The sequence below is a fragment of the Onychomys torridus genome, chromosome 11 (genome assembly GCF_903995425.1).
Source record: "Onychomys torridus chromosome 11, mOncTor1.1, whole genome shotgun sequence".
Lineage (NCBI taxonomy): Eukaryota > Metazoa > Chordata > Mammalia > Rodentia > Cricetidae > Onychomys > Onychomys torridus.
Genome location: NC_050453.1, coordinates 15412186 through 15426133, shown reverse-complemented (window position 1 = coordinate 15426133; position 13948 = coordinate 15412186). Strand labels below are relative to the sequence as shown.

The window sequence follows — 13948 nt, the reverse complement described above, 5'->3', positions numbered from 1 at the left end:
TGGCTTCCATGTGAGTGGAAGTAGAGTGTCTTCCGGGGTAGAGTGTCTTCCCAAAGTTAAACTACAGATCCCAGACTAGGCAGGGCCAGGCCACTCTGAGGCTAGTCCCCTGCCAGGCACAGGACGCGTGAGGAGTGCCTATCAGCAGAGCACTGAAGGGACAAGGCCACCCAGGTGGAGACAGATCATGCCAGCTGCACACCGGAAGCAGGAGGTCGGCTTGGAATGTACGCCCATCCTGATGGTACACTCCTATCAGTGGGTGTGAACCCAGGTCAGGGAAGGTGAAGAGACTAAAGGCTTGGGCACTCTGCCCACCCAGGTAAGCCAGCCCCTGCCTGTTGGCGGCCAGGGTGAGTGGTAACCCTAAGCAAGACGGTTGTGCTCCACTCCGCATGTTTCCCGCAGAGTGCCAAGTTGTCAGAATGCTGGGCATAAGGAGGCCTCCAAGAGCAGCTGGTGCTCAGGTACTAAGGAAAGACAGCTGTGTCTACAGGGAGCTGGGCCTGGACCTCCCAATGTTAGCCTGGGTGGTTCACTCACCTTGACCTCATAGCCAGTGAGGAATTTCATCTCTATGGATTTCTTCAGCACTGCCTCCCTGTCCTGGTCAGCAGCAGCCCGGATGACCTGGGTAGAAGAGAGAGGCTCCTGCCCTACTACAATCCTCTTTGTGCCTGCCAACCCTTGGCCTGAAATCCACAGCCAGCTAGGTGGACCTGACAGGCTATGGCCAACTCCAGGAGGCTCTCCCATACTTCCATCCCCAGCACTGGCTCTTGGCCTCAAATACATGGGCCAAGGCTCCATTCCCGGTCTTACCTGAATGTAGAGGTCAGTGAAGGATCTGTCATATTCCCGAGTTGCCCCAAAGTCCAGGAGAGCCACCTACAGATGGAGATACAACACTCAAGTTCTGCCCTATGGCTCTAGAGAGCAGAGAGAGGAGGGCCACTTGAGATCTGAGCTCCCAGGTCTCTGTGGAGACCTTCATGTGAGGCTCAGCTGGGGCTTACCTTGTGCTGCTGAGGGTCATAAAAGAAATTGGACCAGTTGGGGTCAGTCTGCATGACATGGAACTCAAACAGCTCTCTCAGACACAGCACCAAAATGTTGTAGCAGATCTGGGGGCAGGGTAGGAACCTGGGTCAGGCAACACTGACTGCCTTGTGACCTCCAAAGTCTTTGCCTCCTGAATCCCACCCCAACAGAAGGATGCAGTCATCACCCCCTTGTCCAACCTCCCCAGGAAGGGCTTAGGGTCTCTGTTCACATCATTGGGTTCCCAGCACAACAGCTCAGCACAGCTTGACACACCTCATTCCGGACTTCCTGGCTCAGCCCTTCCGCCTGGTCCAAAGGGAAGCCTGATATCAACTCGGTGGTCAGCACATGGGGACTGCATAGCTCATCCACAATCTCAGGCACAAAGAAGAAGGGGTGGTCCTTCAGCAGCTCCCTGTGTGGAGATGGAGCTCACATCCAGTCTGGACCCTCCACAGCCTCCAAGTGGAGAGCAAACCCAGGAGGGAACCTACTCTGCAGGGGGAGGATGTGGCCACACCCTGGCCCCAGGGCCATCCACCCTTAGAAACAGAGGAGCCTGCCCAGTCCAGTACCCCTCAGCCTCCCAGGGGCCCGTAAGAGCCACACCTGAACTTCTTGGCATACGCAGCTTCACGCTGGTAGTCACACTCAAGGGCAAGTTCCCGCCTCAACACATCGATCAGGTGCTCAGGGAACAGGCCTGTGCCAGAAACGGGCATCAGGTGGGACGGGGGCTCTACAGGCTTTTCCACTGGCATTCCCAGAACGCAACCCGCCCACCTCATGCCTGCAGCCCAGCCTGACCTTCTGGAAGCATGTTACTCATGTTCAGCACAGCCATGAGGTTGTTGACGTCACTGTTAATGCTCTGGGCCACACCAGGGTACTGCAAGGAGAGAAGGGCAGTTACCTGGGGAGGCATCGAGGCAAGCTGCCCCTGCCCATTAGCTTCCCAGCCACTTGGGGACAGATCCTTGAATGAAAGAGCCAAGACTAAAACAAGGTTGTCATGACCTGACCTGTCACCACCCTGCTCTCCATTTTTCCTTACTCTACCCCCAGAAAAAGCAGCTGGTTCCAGCATAGGCCCCAAGATGGTTAAGACACAGCTTCATCCCCTTACCCTCTCACCTAGCAAACACTCACCCAGGGCCAGATGCTAAGGACAGACAGACAGGGCATCTCAGGAGACATGGGAAAGGCCCCACCCTCTGAAATCATGGGTGGACAGGCACACTCCACATGGAGCACCTACCTGGATCTTCATGGCCACCTCACGGCCACCCTTCATGCGGGCCAGATGCACCTGCCCTATGGAGGCAGCTGCAAAGGGCCGCTCCTCAAAGTACTCCAGCTTGTCCCTCCACTGGGGGCCCAGGTCATTGTTGAGGGTTTTCTGCAAAGAGGCCAGGGAAGACAGGAGCAGGGCCTGGTTAGCTGGGGTACCCAGATGTGCACCCAGCTTGGTCCCCAGACCCCTCATTTCCCCCCTGCAAACCTTACCGTCATCTGTTTCAGTGGCATGAAGTCGGCGCTCTGCCGAACCCGCTCGAAGATCTTGGCCAGGTGAGGGTTGATGAAGGCATCATCTGGACAGCAAGGGAGGTCAGAGTGGGGCTTCCATTAGGGAGGGATGCCACAGGCCAGCAGGCTGCCCAGGTACCACTGACAGCGTGGCCTCCCGGGTAGGACAGGGCCACCAAACATGACCTTCCCTCGTGCTGGGACCTGAAGCTCGGACACAATGACAGACCCAGCCTCAGCTTCCTCCTGGCACACAGACTCCAGGCTGGGACTCTAGTGGCACAAGGGTCTTCAGTGCTGGGATGGGCACACCAGTAAAGTGCCAACCAATGCAAGACACAAGCCTTTGTATACAGCTACAGAAGCTTCCTGTCCCCACCTCCACCCCAGAGGAGCAGCCAGGAGGCCTGAACTCATCCCTATGACCTGAGAGGTAGGCAACGTTTTTATACCTGAGAATTTAAAAATGCCCCTGATCTGAATGACCCTTTGGCTGTGCACGTCCTTCCTGCCTAATGTGGCACCATGGACACATGGGGGTGCTTTAAAGGGGATGGCCCCGTAGGCTCATATTGGAAAACTCATTGGTGGGACGGTTGGGGAAGGATTAGGAGATGTGTCACTGGGCGTGGGCTTTGAGGTTTCAGAAGCCCACAGCATTCCCAGTTAGTGCCCCCCCCCCCCCCCCCCATGCCTGTGGATGAAGATGTATGCTCTCAGCTGCTGCACCAGTGTCTGCCTGCCTGTCTCCACCATGACAGTCACGGACTCTAACCTCTGAAATGCTCCCACACCCTCTCTCCTCTAACCGCCTTGTCATGGTGTCTCATCACACAACAGACAAGTAACGAAGACCGTTTGCTCCCCCTCCACGTGCTTGATTTTCCAAAGACCCGGGAGGGCTAACAGCTGTGGCCCCCACACCCCTAGCGTGTCTCACCACTGCATCCCGCTTGCTTTGGCCCTGCGGCCCAGCTCCTGACCCTACTAGCCCACTGAGTTTTCCTTCCTCTACATTTCCAGATATCAAACCACACTGGGCCTGACGTGAGCATCACTGGGCTCCAGGTATGTGCTGTCCACACACTTTCCAGAAGGTCTATGCCCAGCTGCATGACTCCACACCCAACAGCACCCTGAGAGCTGGACCTAGTCAAGGCAGTAAGCCTACCTTGTTCTCACACCTTGCCATTCAGGGCATCAGGAAGCCCAAGGCTTCCCCCAATGCAGGCCCTCCCCTCACTCTGCCTGCCCAGTCTCCTCTGAGGTCACACACTGGTCCCCAAAGCTGAACTATAAGCTCCTCCACTAGCTCCCAGTGACCAACACCACAGGGTGGCAGGGCCAGGCTGCCATGCTGAAATTCAAGACAGCCTCTTGAGTTTCTCAAAACGCCCACCCAGAGACAAGAAACATGCTCTTGGCTCCTAGTGAACATGATGTAAACATCCCCATGTCCCAGGACTGCCTAGCAGATCTCCTTCCCACACCTACCCACGATACCTCCCACCACTGCCCGCAATTGGGTATCCACAAGCGGGTGCAGGGCCAAGCCCTCCACTCACTCACCCTGGATGCTCAGCATCTGGCCCAGCTTCAGTGCTGCCCCGCGCACCTTGCACAGGGTACTCACAATACGCTCTGCATTCGCCTCGGACAGGAAGGGGCTAGAGTCCAGCACGGCCTTCTTCCCTGAGGGGCAGGGGGATCAGCATACATGCAGGGTTTAGGAAGGATGCCTGGGAGAAACCTTCATGATGCCTGGGCACAGACACTCGGGCTATATACACAACTGGGTGTCCACAGAAACAGCAAGGAAATTTCAAGTCCCTACGCATATCCTCCACAGCCCTCCACGGCCAGGAAGGTCTGTCTGTCTCCCCTGCTAGTCGGGCAAGTCTGGCAGGAGGGCTAGGAGACTCCTTAGCAGTACCTGGAAGACAAGAGCCAAGCCTCCACCTTATCTGCCCTGGCTGGAGGGTCTCTGGAGCACCAGGGCATTGTGCATTTGCCCCATGGGTCCTTGCGGCAGTAAGAGCTCCATCCTCAAGGGTCAAGGACAGCACAGTCTACGGGCATTGTTTCTCCCCTCTGCCCCACAGCTTGGCACAGCCAGCTGGCTCATACACAACCCCTTCCAGTACACAGGGTGGTGGCACCAGGGAGCTGACAGTGCCAGATGAATTCTGCTGCCAGCATCAGAGTAGCTAAAGAGCATCATCGCTCTGCCCACAGACCAGATTACCCTGGGACAAGGCGGGAACCGGTCCAAACAGGGGTCTGACTCCAGAGCCCTCTGTCCTCCCCGGCTCTGGGACACTCAGGGCTTTTGCTACCTTTATGAGTTGTTGGGTCAGAGAGGCCCTCCTCAGCACCTGGCAGCTTCTTCAGCTTACAGCCACAGGCCTGGCAGGCCAGGGGCAGAGTGCGTAACAACTGCCCTTGCACAAGTCAGAGAAGGGGGCTACATGGGAGGAGAGTGTCCAGACATGGTGAGGGCTGCGCTCACTCCTCGGTTGAGACAGGAGGACAAGATATGCGGGGTTAGAGGATCACTCCACAGCAAGTCTGGGCTGCCCCAAGGCCTACCTACAACCCTGGGGTAGGACCAATCAGGTAAGTGAGCCCAACAGCAGAAGGCAGAGCCAAGAGTGGGGGGGCAGCCTTCTTCTGTCTTCTCCAGCCCCTGGGATAGCAGAGGGGGTAAACACATGCAAGGCCACTAATTCCAGGTATAATGGAATTATCTATACACAAACCACACCTCAGTGGAGTCCCCATCTCCTGCTACATGGAGACAGTGTCTGGCCCAACTGAGCTTTCCTAGACATCTCATCACCAACATGGACTGATCCTCACAGGCTAGAGGCATGTCCCCTACCCAGAATGGCCTAGGCCAGCCAGGACAAGCCCAGAAACATGGTGGTATGCCCAATGCAGGACAGGGCCTCCAAGGGCAGAGCTTGCTACCCTAGACAGTATCCTCAAGGTCAAGTCATGCTAGGCAGATTAGGAAGTCAGAGCAAGTCAGGATCTGCCCAAGGTCACTTAACCCTGGCTGAAGCCTCAGGACCTACTGGCAGGGCTAATGTAATCTAAACCTCAGTTACCACAGTCCCTAAAAAAGAACACCAGCTATGCCCTTGGAGCCAGGCTGGCCCCCTCTCCACTTAGACAAGGTAGAGTGGGAAGCAGCCAGCAGGGGGTGCTGGCTCTTGGGAAGGCTAGCTTCTCATCCAGAGAAATAACAGGCTTCACATCCCAAAGTATTTCAGCACCAGCACTAAAAATACCCATGCTAAATCCCCTGTCCTCGGACTCCTCCCAAGGACATAAGAGGTGTTCATCCTAGGACTGGGGTCTATGTCCTCTTTCCAGAAGAGAGAACCCCATGAGGGAGGTGCGGCCTGGGGAGCTGGTAAGAACAACGAAGCATGGCATCACGAGGCCCCGTAAACAGGGATGAGAGCTGTAAGAGCCCTTAACGAGACTGCAGTCCTGAAGCAGGGCCAGGGCAAAGGTGCTCAGCCCAGAACCTCAAATACATTTTGAGAAATCCACTAACAGCCCTGGATCCTTAATGGCCCTGCTGGGGAAACTCCTAGTCACCTACTCTCAGACAGAAGCTCACATGGCATCCTCTGGCTCCTTCCTCAGCCAGCATCCCAGCATCAGGAAGTCCCTGATGTTTTGTGGGGCCTGAATGCAGAACATTCCCTAGATTGTACAGACATGAGTGGCCACTCAACTTGTGTTCCAGAAAAGCCTGATGGACCCGGTCCTGGGAGGCAGAAAACGGAGATGGTCTGACCTTTTTCTCAGAGACCAACACTCTGGAATGGTCCCAGCATCTCTGGGTCATGGTCAATGTGGGAGAGGGGTACAGTGGGCCTGTCCTAGATGCCGATGGCTACATCCCCAGCACAGGGAAGGAGGGAGCCCTGTGCATCTATCTGTCTTAGCCAGAGGACAATTGCAAAGCTCCTCAAGAGCAGGGCAGGAAGGGAGAGCAGGAACAAAAGGTGGGTGCAGGCAGGCAAGGGCAGGCGGGTGAGTGTGAAGGTGCATATGCTGGTGGGAGTAGGCGGTGGGCAGCCAGAGGGAGCCAGAAGGGCTGGGTGACCAGCTGGGGATGAGGGGAGCAACCTCCCATCCTCCAACTCTCTGGAGCAAGTCAAGTCCACCCATACGAACAGGCACGCCACCCCAGGACGAACAGGCACGCCACCCCAGGAGCACCATCTACATCAACTAACTCTTGTGAGAGGGCTCCTGCAGCTGGACAAGGGGTGGTCCCTGGTGGCTGACATTCCCGGAACAGAGGTGGGCTGGAGGCTAGGCCTTCTAAGGCCATGCACCCTTCTTCTACGCAACGCCCTGCTCACCTGTGGAGTTTTCGGGACGCAGGCTCTTCTTGGCAACTTCAGCCAGTGCCCCAAAGCCCAGACCTACGGCCAGACCTGGAAGGACGAGAAAGCAGATGCCTGAGTGGCTGAGACCAGCCCGCCTCCAGGCCTGGGCAGCAGCAGGCAGATACTACTTGGGTGCACCAGGCCTTGCTGGGCTCCAGCGTTCTGAAAGGGGGTGAGTAAGGAGGACACACACTGGTGGTCTGAGACAAGTGCTTCCTGAGTTGGCACAGCTCTCACGGATCGCCTCTGACAACCCACACACTCAAGGGAACACAAACAGACTCCATATTGGGAGGGAGGGGCCGGCACAAGAAGGAAGATGGATCAGGCATGGTCTCCGGGCCACTTCCGGGCAATACTACCAGAGCAGACCACTCGCTTCAAGTCTGCAAGAGGGTCCAGTGGTCTTGACGCACCTAAGCTTTCACTGTAGCACTGGAAAACAGCTGGAATGTTCCACAACAGCAAAAACATGGGGTGACCCAGCCGAAGCCCACAGGGCCGGAACAGACCCGCCCCACCCCCACTCCCACGCTGGCGGCATTGCTGATGAACAGTAGCCTCAGGCCCTGCCCTCCCTCCGGGCAGGTACTACTGAGTCCAGGCAGAGAGCCCGGAAGTCTGTCTCAGACCCACACCTTCCTTGGAGTTCCCTTCGCAAAGGCTGTCCAGGGCAGGCTCCCCACCCAGGGACAGGGTGAGGCGTGGTGTTCTCCAGCCTGTCTATAATAAAAATGCATTAAAGAAAAACATTGGATTTACTGAAAAACTTATCTCATGGAAAAAAAAAAAAAAAGCTGGGCATCGCCACACATGCCTGTTATCCCAGCATTTGGAAGGCAGAGGCAGGAGGTCGGCCACAGTTCAAGGCCAGCTGAGGATATAAAGAAAACTTCCGTGTATTCAGAAGTATATGATGAAGCTTTGTTTAAAAAAAAAAAAAACAACCCACCCACAAGTACGTAAATAATTTTTAAATGCACTTCAGTTAAACGCAATTCTTTTACACATTTAGTAATACAGCTTATCTGCCACTAGGTGGCAGTGCACGCTACTTTACCGCTCTAACAGGCTCCTTCCTCAGGGTCCCTAAGAGAACTACAGGTGTAAAGTGCCCACACTCTCAGGTCCAGGGCACCACAAAACAATCAAGCCAGTGGTGGTAAAAGTCTCGTGTCAACTGCATGCATGACTTTAATTTCCTGTTAGTCCGTTTTAGAAGCAAGCAGAAACATGGAGAGTGAGTTCTAATGACTTTAAATTTCCTGTTAGTCCGTTTTAAAAGGCAAGCAGAAACATGGAGAGTGAGTTCTAATGCATTTAACCTAGCATATGTAAAACAGAAATCAATCTAAAAATTAAAGGCAGTTCCCATCTGTGGGTGTGTACGGTCTTCAAATCCATGGGAAGACACATGCACAGCACACCACACCAGGAGGCAGGACAAGTGAAACAGGAAGCAGCCGCAGGGCCCGTAATGCCCAGAGACATGATTCAGACACCCCAGAGACATGCTGGTGCACTGGGATAGAGGTTAATATGGCTGCCTGGTGGGGGCAGGCACCAGCACGGTTCTCTTTAACGCTCCTCTATCTGTGCCAGTCTGGAGGGCCCTGGGCACTGGGCACTAGAGTCCTGATTAAACATTAACTTCCCACCGCCTGTCTCCCTCACCTACCCAGCACAACATCTAACTTACAAAAGGAAGGAGAACAGGCAACATTAACCTTCACCAATGTCCCTTTACAGTCTTTTCTGCTGAGAGCACATCCTGAGACAAGCCCACGGAAAAGGCAGATGACGTCACATAAACACTCAAAGCTCTCCTATACATACCCTGGCTGCACTCAGCGCTGTGTCAAGCTGTCCCTGGCTGTTTCTGGCGTCCTGGGCAAAGCACAGGCTCTACAATGGGGAGCACTGTTACTAAACAAATGCCTGAAGAACATTCCAGGAAGGAGAGGCCTCAGGCTCCTCAGTAGCAACAGCAGGACCAGGGGCTGCCAAATGAGGCATAGGCTCCCTGCAGCAGGCAGACCAGGTGGTAAAAACAAGCTCAGCCAGCCAGCAATGGTGAACTTGGCCTCCACAGTTCTGCACACCCAGAATGAACCACCCTGCCCCCACCAGGCCCTGTGAAATGTGATTCTTGGAATCCCCTGCCCAGCTCGGCCTGCATCCAGAGCCAGGTGGACCTGGGGTAACTACTGAGAAGAGGGGACCTCAGCTGTCCTTCCCTGCCACCTTCAGGTACCCCGCTCCTGTAGTAGCCAAGGACCTCACCAGCACGGCCTCTCCTGCTGTGGTCCATGGTCTGCATGTCCCCGGGAGGAGGAAAGGGCTGCTGGCAGCCTCCCTCCTGGCCTGGAACAGCACACTGCCCAGACACAGAAAGTTCCCACAGTTTTCTCCTCAAGGCCGGAAGGGAAGGGGCAGGGCACTGAGCTCTGCTGCAGGCAAGGAGAGGCACAGTGAGCTGTGTCCAGGGCAGGAGCCTCTTCTGGGCCCTCAGGTCACCAGAGAAGCAGTCACCCCACTTCTTCCCAGTCACCAGAGGTGAAGGAAGCTCAACAGCTCTCAACAACAGAGTCCTTCATGAGCAGGACAGGTGACACGGGACAGCAGTCACTGCTCCTGCTGGTGCCGGCTCCGCCTGCTGAAACTCTAGGGCCTGTGCACGCAGCAAGGCTGACAGGGGCCTCTGCAGAAGCAGCCAGACAAGAGACAGGAGGCCTGAGAGACCAGGCCCGGCTTCTATCCTTTTTTTAAAAAAAAAAAAAAAAAAAAAACTCAGGATGAAACCCAGCGTCTTGTGTGTGCTAGGCAAGTCTCTACCCACTGAACCACATCCTCAGCCCCAAACCCACTTTAATTAACACACATGCTCGCTCAGTCTGTTAAGAAAGTCCACATAGAGCAGACAGATGGACATGGGTTCTGTCCTCTGCTTCTAGGTTATTAACAGTCTCCTAGAAGAATACCTGGCATCTGACAGCATTCTCAATCCCAGAGAAGTCAGGGTCCTAGACAGGAGCCACAGCCCAGGTACAAGAGGAAGAGGAAGAAAATGGAGGGAGAGAGCACCCTGCGGCTTCTTCTCTCAGGGCCTCAGGGCCTGGCCTCCTGTTCCCAGAACTGGACTAGAAGAGCTGAAGACCTAACAGGTCCTCTGCTGGCTACATGTGAAGGGAGGAACCTAGTTATAGGACAGGCAGCTCAGACATCCCCGTACAAGACAGAGGTCTGGGCTCAGCTCCCTCCTCTGTAACTGTGCAGAACAGCAGCTACCCCACTGGGGCTGAATCTTTGAGGGCATATTCTTCCCAGACTGTTCCTGTTACAGTCTATTTCCTGCCCAACGCAAGGTGAAGAATTTGCTTTACCATATACTCCACCCACCATGATGGACTGCTTCACTCCAGGCCCAGAAACAGTCACACGAAGGCAGCGTGACCCCTCTAAACCTCCTGTGGGTTCGGACATGTTTTGTCAGCAGTGAGGGAAAAAGCAATTGATACAGATGCAATACAGAAGACAGTGTATTTCCCAGAGAAGGGTCCACAGAAGGTCCTGGGCCTCCCTAACCAACTCAACACCAACAGCATCATGAACCCATCAGACCTGTTCCGTACCTAACCATCCGGCCAAGGTCAGTGTGTGAAAGAAGCCACCCAAACTATTCTTTCATTATCTACATTGCCTGGAGAACCTACTGAGGACAGCTAAACCTTAAGAAATGGTACCTCCAGAAACCCATGTCAGAGCACCCCACTGCGAATGGCCAGCACTCCTAACAGGACTCTGCAGATGAGCAGTGGGTACCCACCTACAGTATGTGAGTGTCTTCCCAAAAGAGCAGAGGTGTGGTACGTTCAAAGGCTGTTCACGAGAGGACAAGGGAAATGGAGCCCCAACACTGTAGCGAACTGAAATGGCTTTAACTGACAGCAACAAAGGGTCACAGTCTGTGAATATCATCACGTTAACAGCTTCAGGCCTATGGGATCTGATGGGCCCCCAAATGGCTGGTCCCAGGACAAAAAGTCCTCTATCTAGGGAGCTAACAGGCTCAGTTCCTTCCAGCAAAGACTGCCCTGAGCAAGGCCCGCCAAGTAGACCAAGCTGGAGCTCATGGCAAGATTCAGTCACACACCAGGCCCAAGGATAAGCCAAGATGGTGCCAGAATCCAGTTACCAGGTCACCACACCCATGGGAACATCGAGACCCTTAACAGCTAGTTCATGGGCAACACTGCCACACGCTCTCCAATACTGGCACATGGCTTGCTTCCCAACCACTTCCACCTTAATGTACAGCGGCCACCTCCACTCAACGGGGACAAACAGAGCAGGGCAGTAGGGGAGGGACAGCATGGGGAACGTGGCCACCTCACCTCCAAAGTTGGCCAACCGCCCGATCCGGGTAACTGGCACCTTCCGCTCCCGAGCCCGCTCACTGAGCTGGAGGAAAGACAAAAGAAACCTATGGAGTTGTCAAAGCTGACAGGTGAGACAAGGCAACCGAGGCCCATGCTGCCTGTACCCCCCTCCACTCCCCCTGCAGCCACTCCAGCATGCAGCACTGTACCAAAAGGCCACCGAATTCCTCATGACACAGCACCCCAAGTAGGGAGCAAAATAAGGGCCAACACCAGCCCCACTGGAAGTGGGGACCACCCAGGTGCAACCATGCTGCCTCTCAGACCCACCATCTGCTTGTGTGGCTTGCTCTCAGGGCGAGCCTTGGCCTGCCGGGCCTTCTCAATGTCTTCAGCCGTGAGGCCCCCCACAGGGGACTGGTCCTGGTGGAAGAATCTTCGCTGGATGCCATTGGCCAAGAACAAGTCTCTGCGATCTACAAAGAGCCTCCCATTGACTCTGCCCATAGGGGAAGTGGCCTGTCCCGAGAGGCCTGCTTCCCTGAAGGGTCCACTAGAAACGTAGGTGGGAGCTGGGCCCTCGTTGTGGGCATGACCCAGGGATGAAGATAGTGACTTGTCCGGGGAAGAGGCTCCAGAGAAGTCCAGGGAGGCTCCAGCTGCCTGTGGTGTGGAGAACTGAACCTCAGCCTCCAGATCTTCAAAGTTCTCGGTGGCATATGACTCTTCATGCTTATCCTGACCCTGCAGAAAACAAAGGCCAGTGTGAGGGGCAGGGCTGGAACTCCTAGTGAGGATACCACATCTGACTGCCAACCAGCCCTCTCTATCCCTCCAAAGGTAATGCTATGCCTAAGACCCGAGGTTCCTTCACAGCCTAGGAGGCAGCAGACAGCTCCAGCCTGCTTCTTCCAGAACTGCTGTGATCTCAGGCAGGCAGCTAGACACACCACTGAGCACCCAAACAGGCCTGAGGAAGACGCACATCACTCTAGCAATGAGTGCTTCACCTATAAAGCAGGGGCAACTCCGAGTCCTCGGGGCTTTCAGGAGAGAAACCAGGACAAAAGACAAGACGCCTAAGAAAGAGGCCAGTGAGTGGTAAAAGGAGCCACAGATGGAGACACTGGGTTCTGCAACACCTCACTGCAGACAGACCCTACCATTGGCCCTGGTGTGCAGCTAAGAGGTTCTTGGCAGAGGAGGTCAGAGCCTGGCTGTCCCTGTGAATCTGAGACATGGAGAAAGGGGGCAGAGGACACCCATGTTTCCTTTGTGAGTTATAGGTTCAAACTTCAAGCCCAGATTCATTCTGATTTTTAACCTTGAATGAACTTGAACAAGTTCCTAACCCTTCTCAGTGATGTTCGCATCTGAAAATAGGACTCCCACTGTCAAACGGTGACAGAGTTCCAGGCAAAGCCCCAGAAACTGCTGGTGAAGACTATAACTAAATAGCACTGTGTCCTAAAGAGAGCGCGGCCTGTGGCCAGGTTCCCGGGTCAAATGACATCTGAGCAAATGCTGTGGCCTACGTGCTGTCCACATGCCACACAGCAACAGCGGGAAACCTGGAGCGTGCACACTTGGCTACCTGAGATGTTCTGAGGACTAAAGAACAAGCCTGGCTCCCGTGGAAGTGGGTAGGTGATACTCTGACTTCACAGCAGTAGCTGACTGGGAGCTGATGTGACTGGAAAAGGCCAGGAGGTAACAGGAGAGCAGGGGTCAAGGGCCTGCTCTGCTATCCAGAGTCCCAGAGTAGAAGAGACAAGTCACACCAGGTTCTGGGTACTTCTCACACAGTCAGGCAAGGCCTGGTGTGGAGAGTCTGGAGCAGGGTCCCCTGTCCCACAACTCCTGTGATTACAACCACTTAGTCTCATTAACTGCTATTAAAGTAGCTGGGGGACCCTACAGGCAACAAGGGACCCTAGTGCCTGAAAGAGCCCCAGCCCTGTAAGAACCTGATGAACGAATGTGTGAATAAGTGCCTGGGCAGCTAGAGGCACATGGGCTCCCAGAGCAATCAGATCCCTCAGACCTCGAGGGTGAAGAAAGGAACCCCAAACCCAAGTATTAAGGAGTGAAGGGGGGCCTTCTCCATGGCAGTGGGCTAATCCATCTTCTGTCCCCTGGTGACTAAGGGAAGGTGGCCCTGCCTGCTCTAGACTCCACATACACAAAGGAACGGTGGAATGAGGGGGGTCCTCGGAGGGAGCTCTCACTCTGGTGGAGGAGGCCGGTCTTGCACGCAGTCTTACTTTGGAGTGACCCAGAGCACCAGAGCAAGCTCAGGTTCCAGGCTTTCCAAGGACCGGCGCCCGGCAGGACTCCACTGCCCACCTCAGGAGGACGAGAGCCGGAGTAAGGCTAGGAAAGGACAGGGGTTCCCACCCTATCACTTCATATAAATCACGAGTCTCGCAGCAACCTTAGCCTGAGAAAGAGGAGTAAGCATACGGACCTGCCAATCAGCAGTAAAGGACCTCAAATACAGAGGAATAAAGACATCTAAAAATAAAGGCATCTGTGGGGTGAGGAACACTGTGTCACCTAACATAGGAGGGGAGGGCCAGGAATCCT

General features: G+C 54.9%; 1 protein-coding gene across 1 annotated transcript in view; it reads right to left on the bottom strand.

The window, feature by feature from the left end:
* Positions 1-13948, bottom strand: part of Coq8a (coenzyme Q8A) — a 30789-nt gene that overhangs the window by 976 nt on the left and 15865 nt on the right. Inside the window, exons 3-14 of the mRNA XM_036201813.1 lie at positions 11693-12106; positions 11378-11444; positions 6957-7031; positions 4141-4263; positions 2551-2636; positions 2303-2443; positions 1852-1933; positions 1654-1747; positions 1318-1459; positions 1017-1124; positions 823-888; positions 544-630 (exon numbers count right to left, since the gene is read on the bottom strand). Coding sequence (XP_036057706.1) covers positions 544-630; positions 823-888; positions 1017-1124; positions 1318-1459; positions 1654-1747; positions 1852-1933; positions 2303-2443; positions 2551-2636; positions 4141-4263; positions 6957-7031; positions 11378-11444; positions 11693-12106 — 1485 coding nt within the window. The remainder of the gene's footprint in view (positions 1-543; positions 631-822; positions 889-1016; positions 1125-1317; positions 1460-1653; positions 1748-1851; positions 1934-2302; positions 2444-2550; positions 2637-4140; positions 4264-6956; positions 7032-11377; positions 11445-11692; positions 12107-13948) is intronic.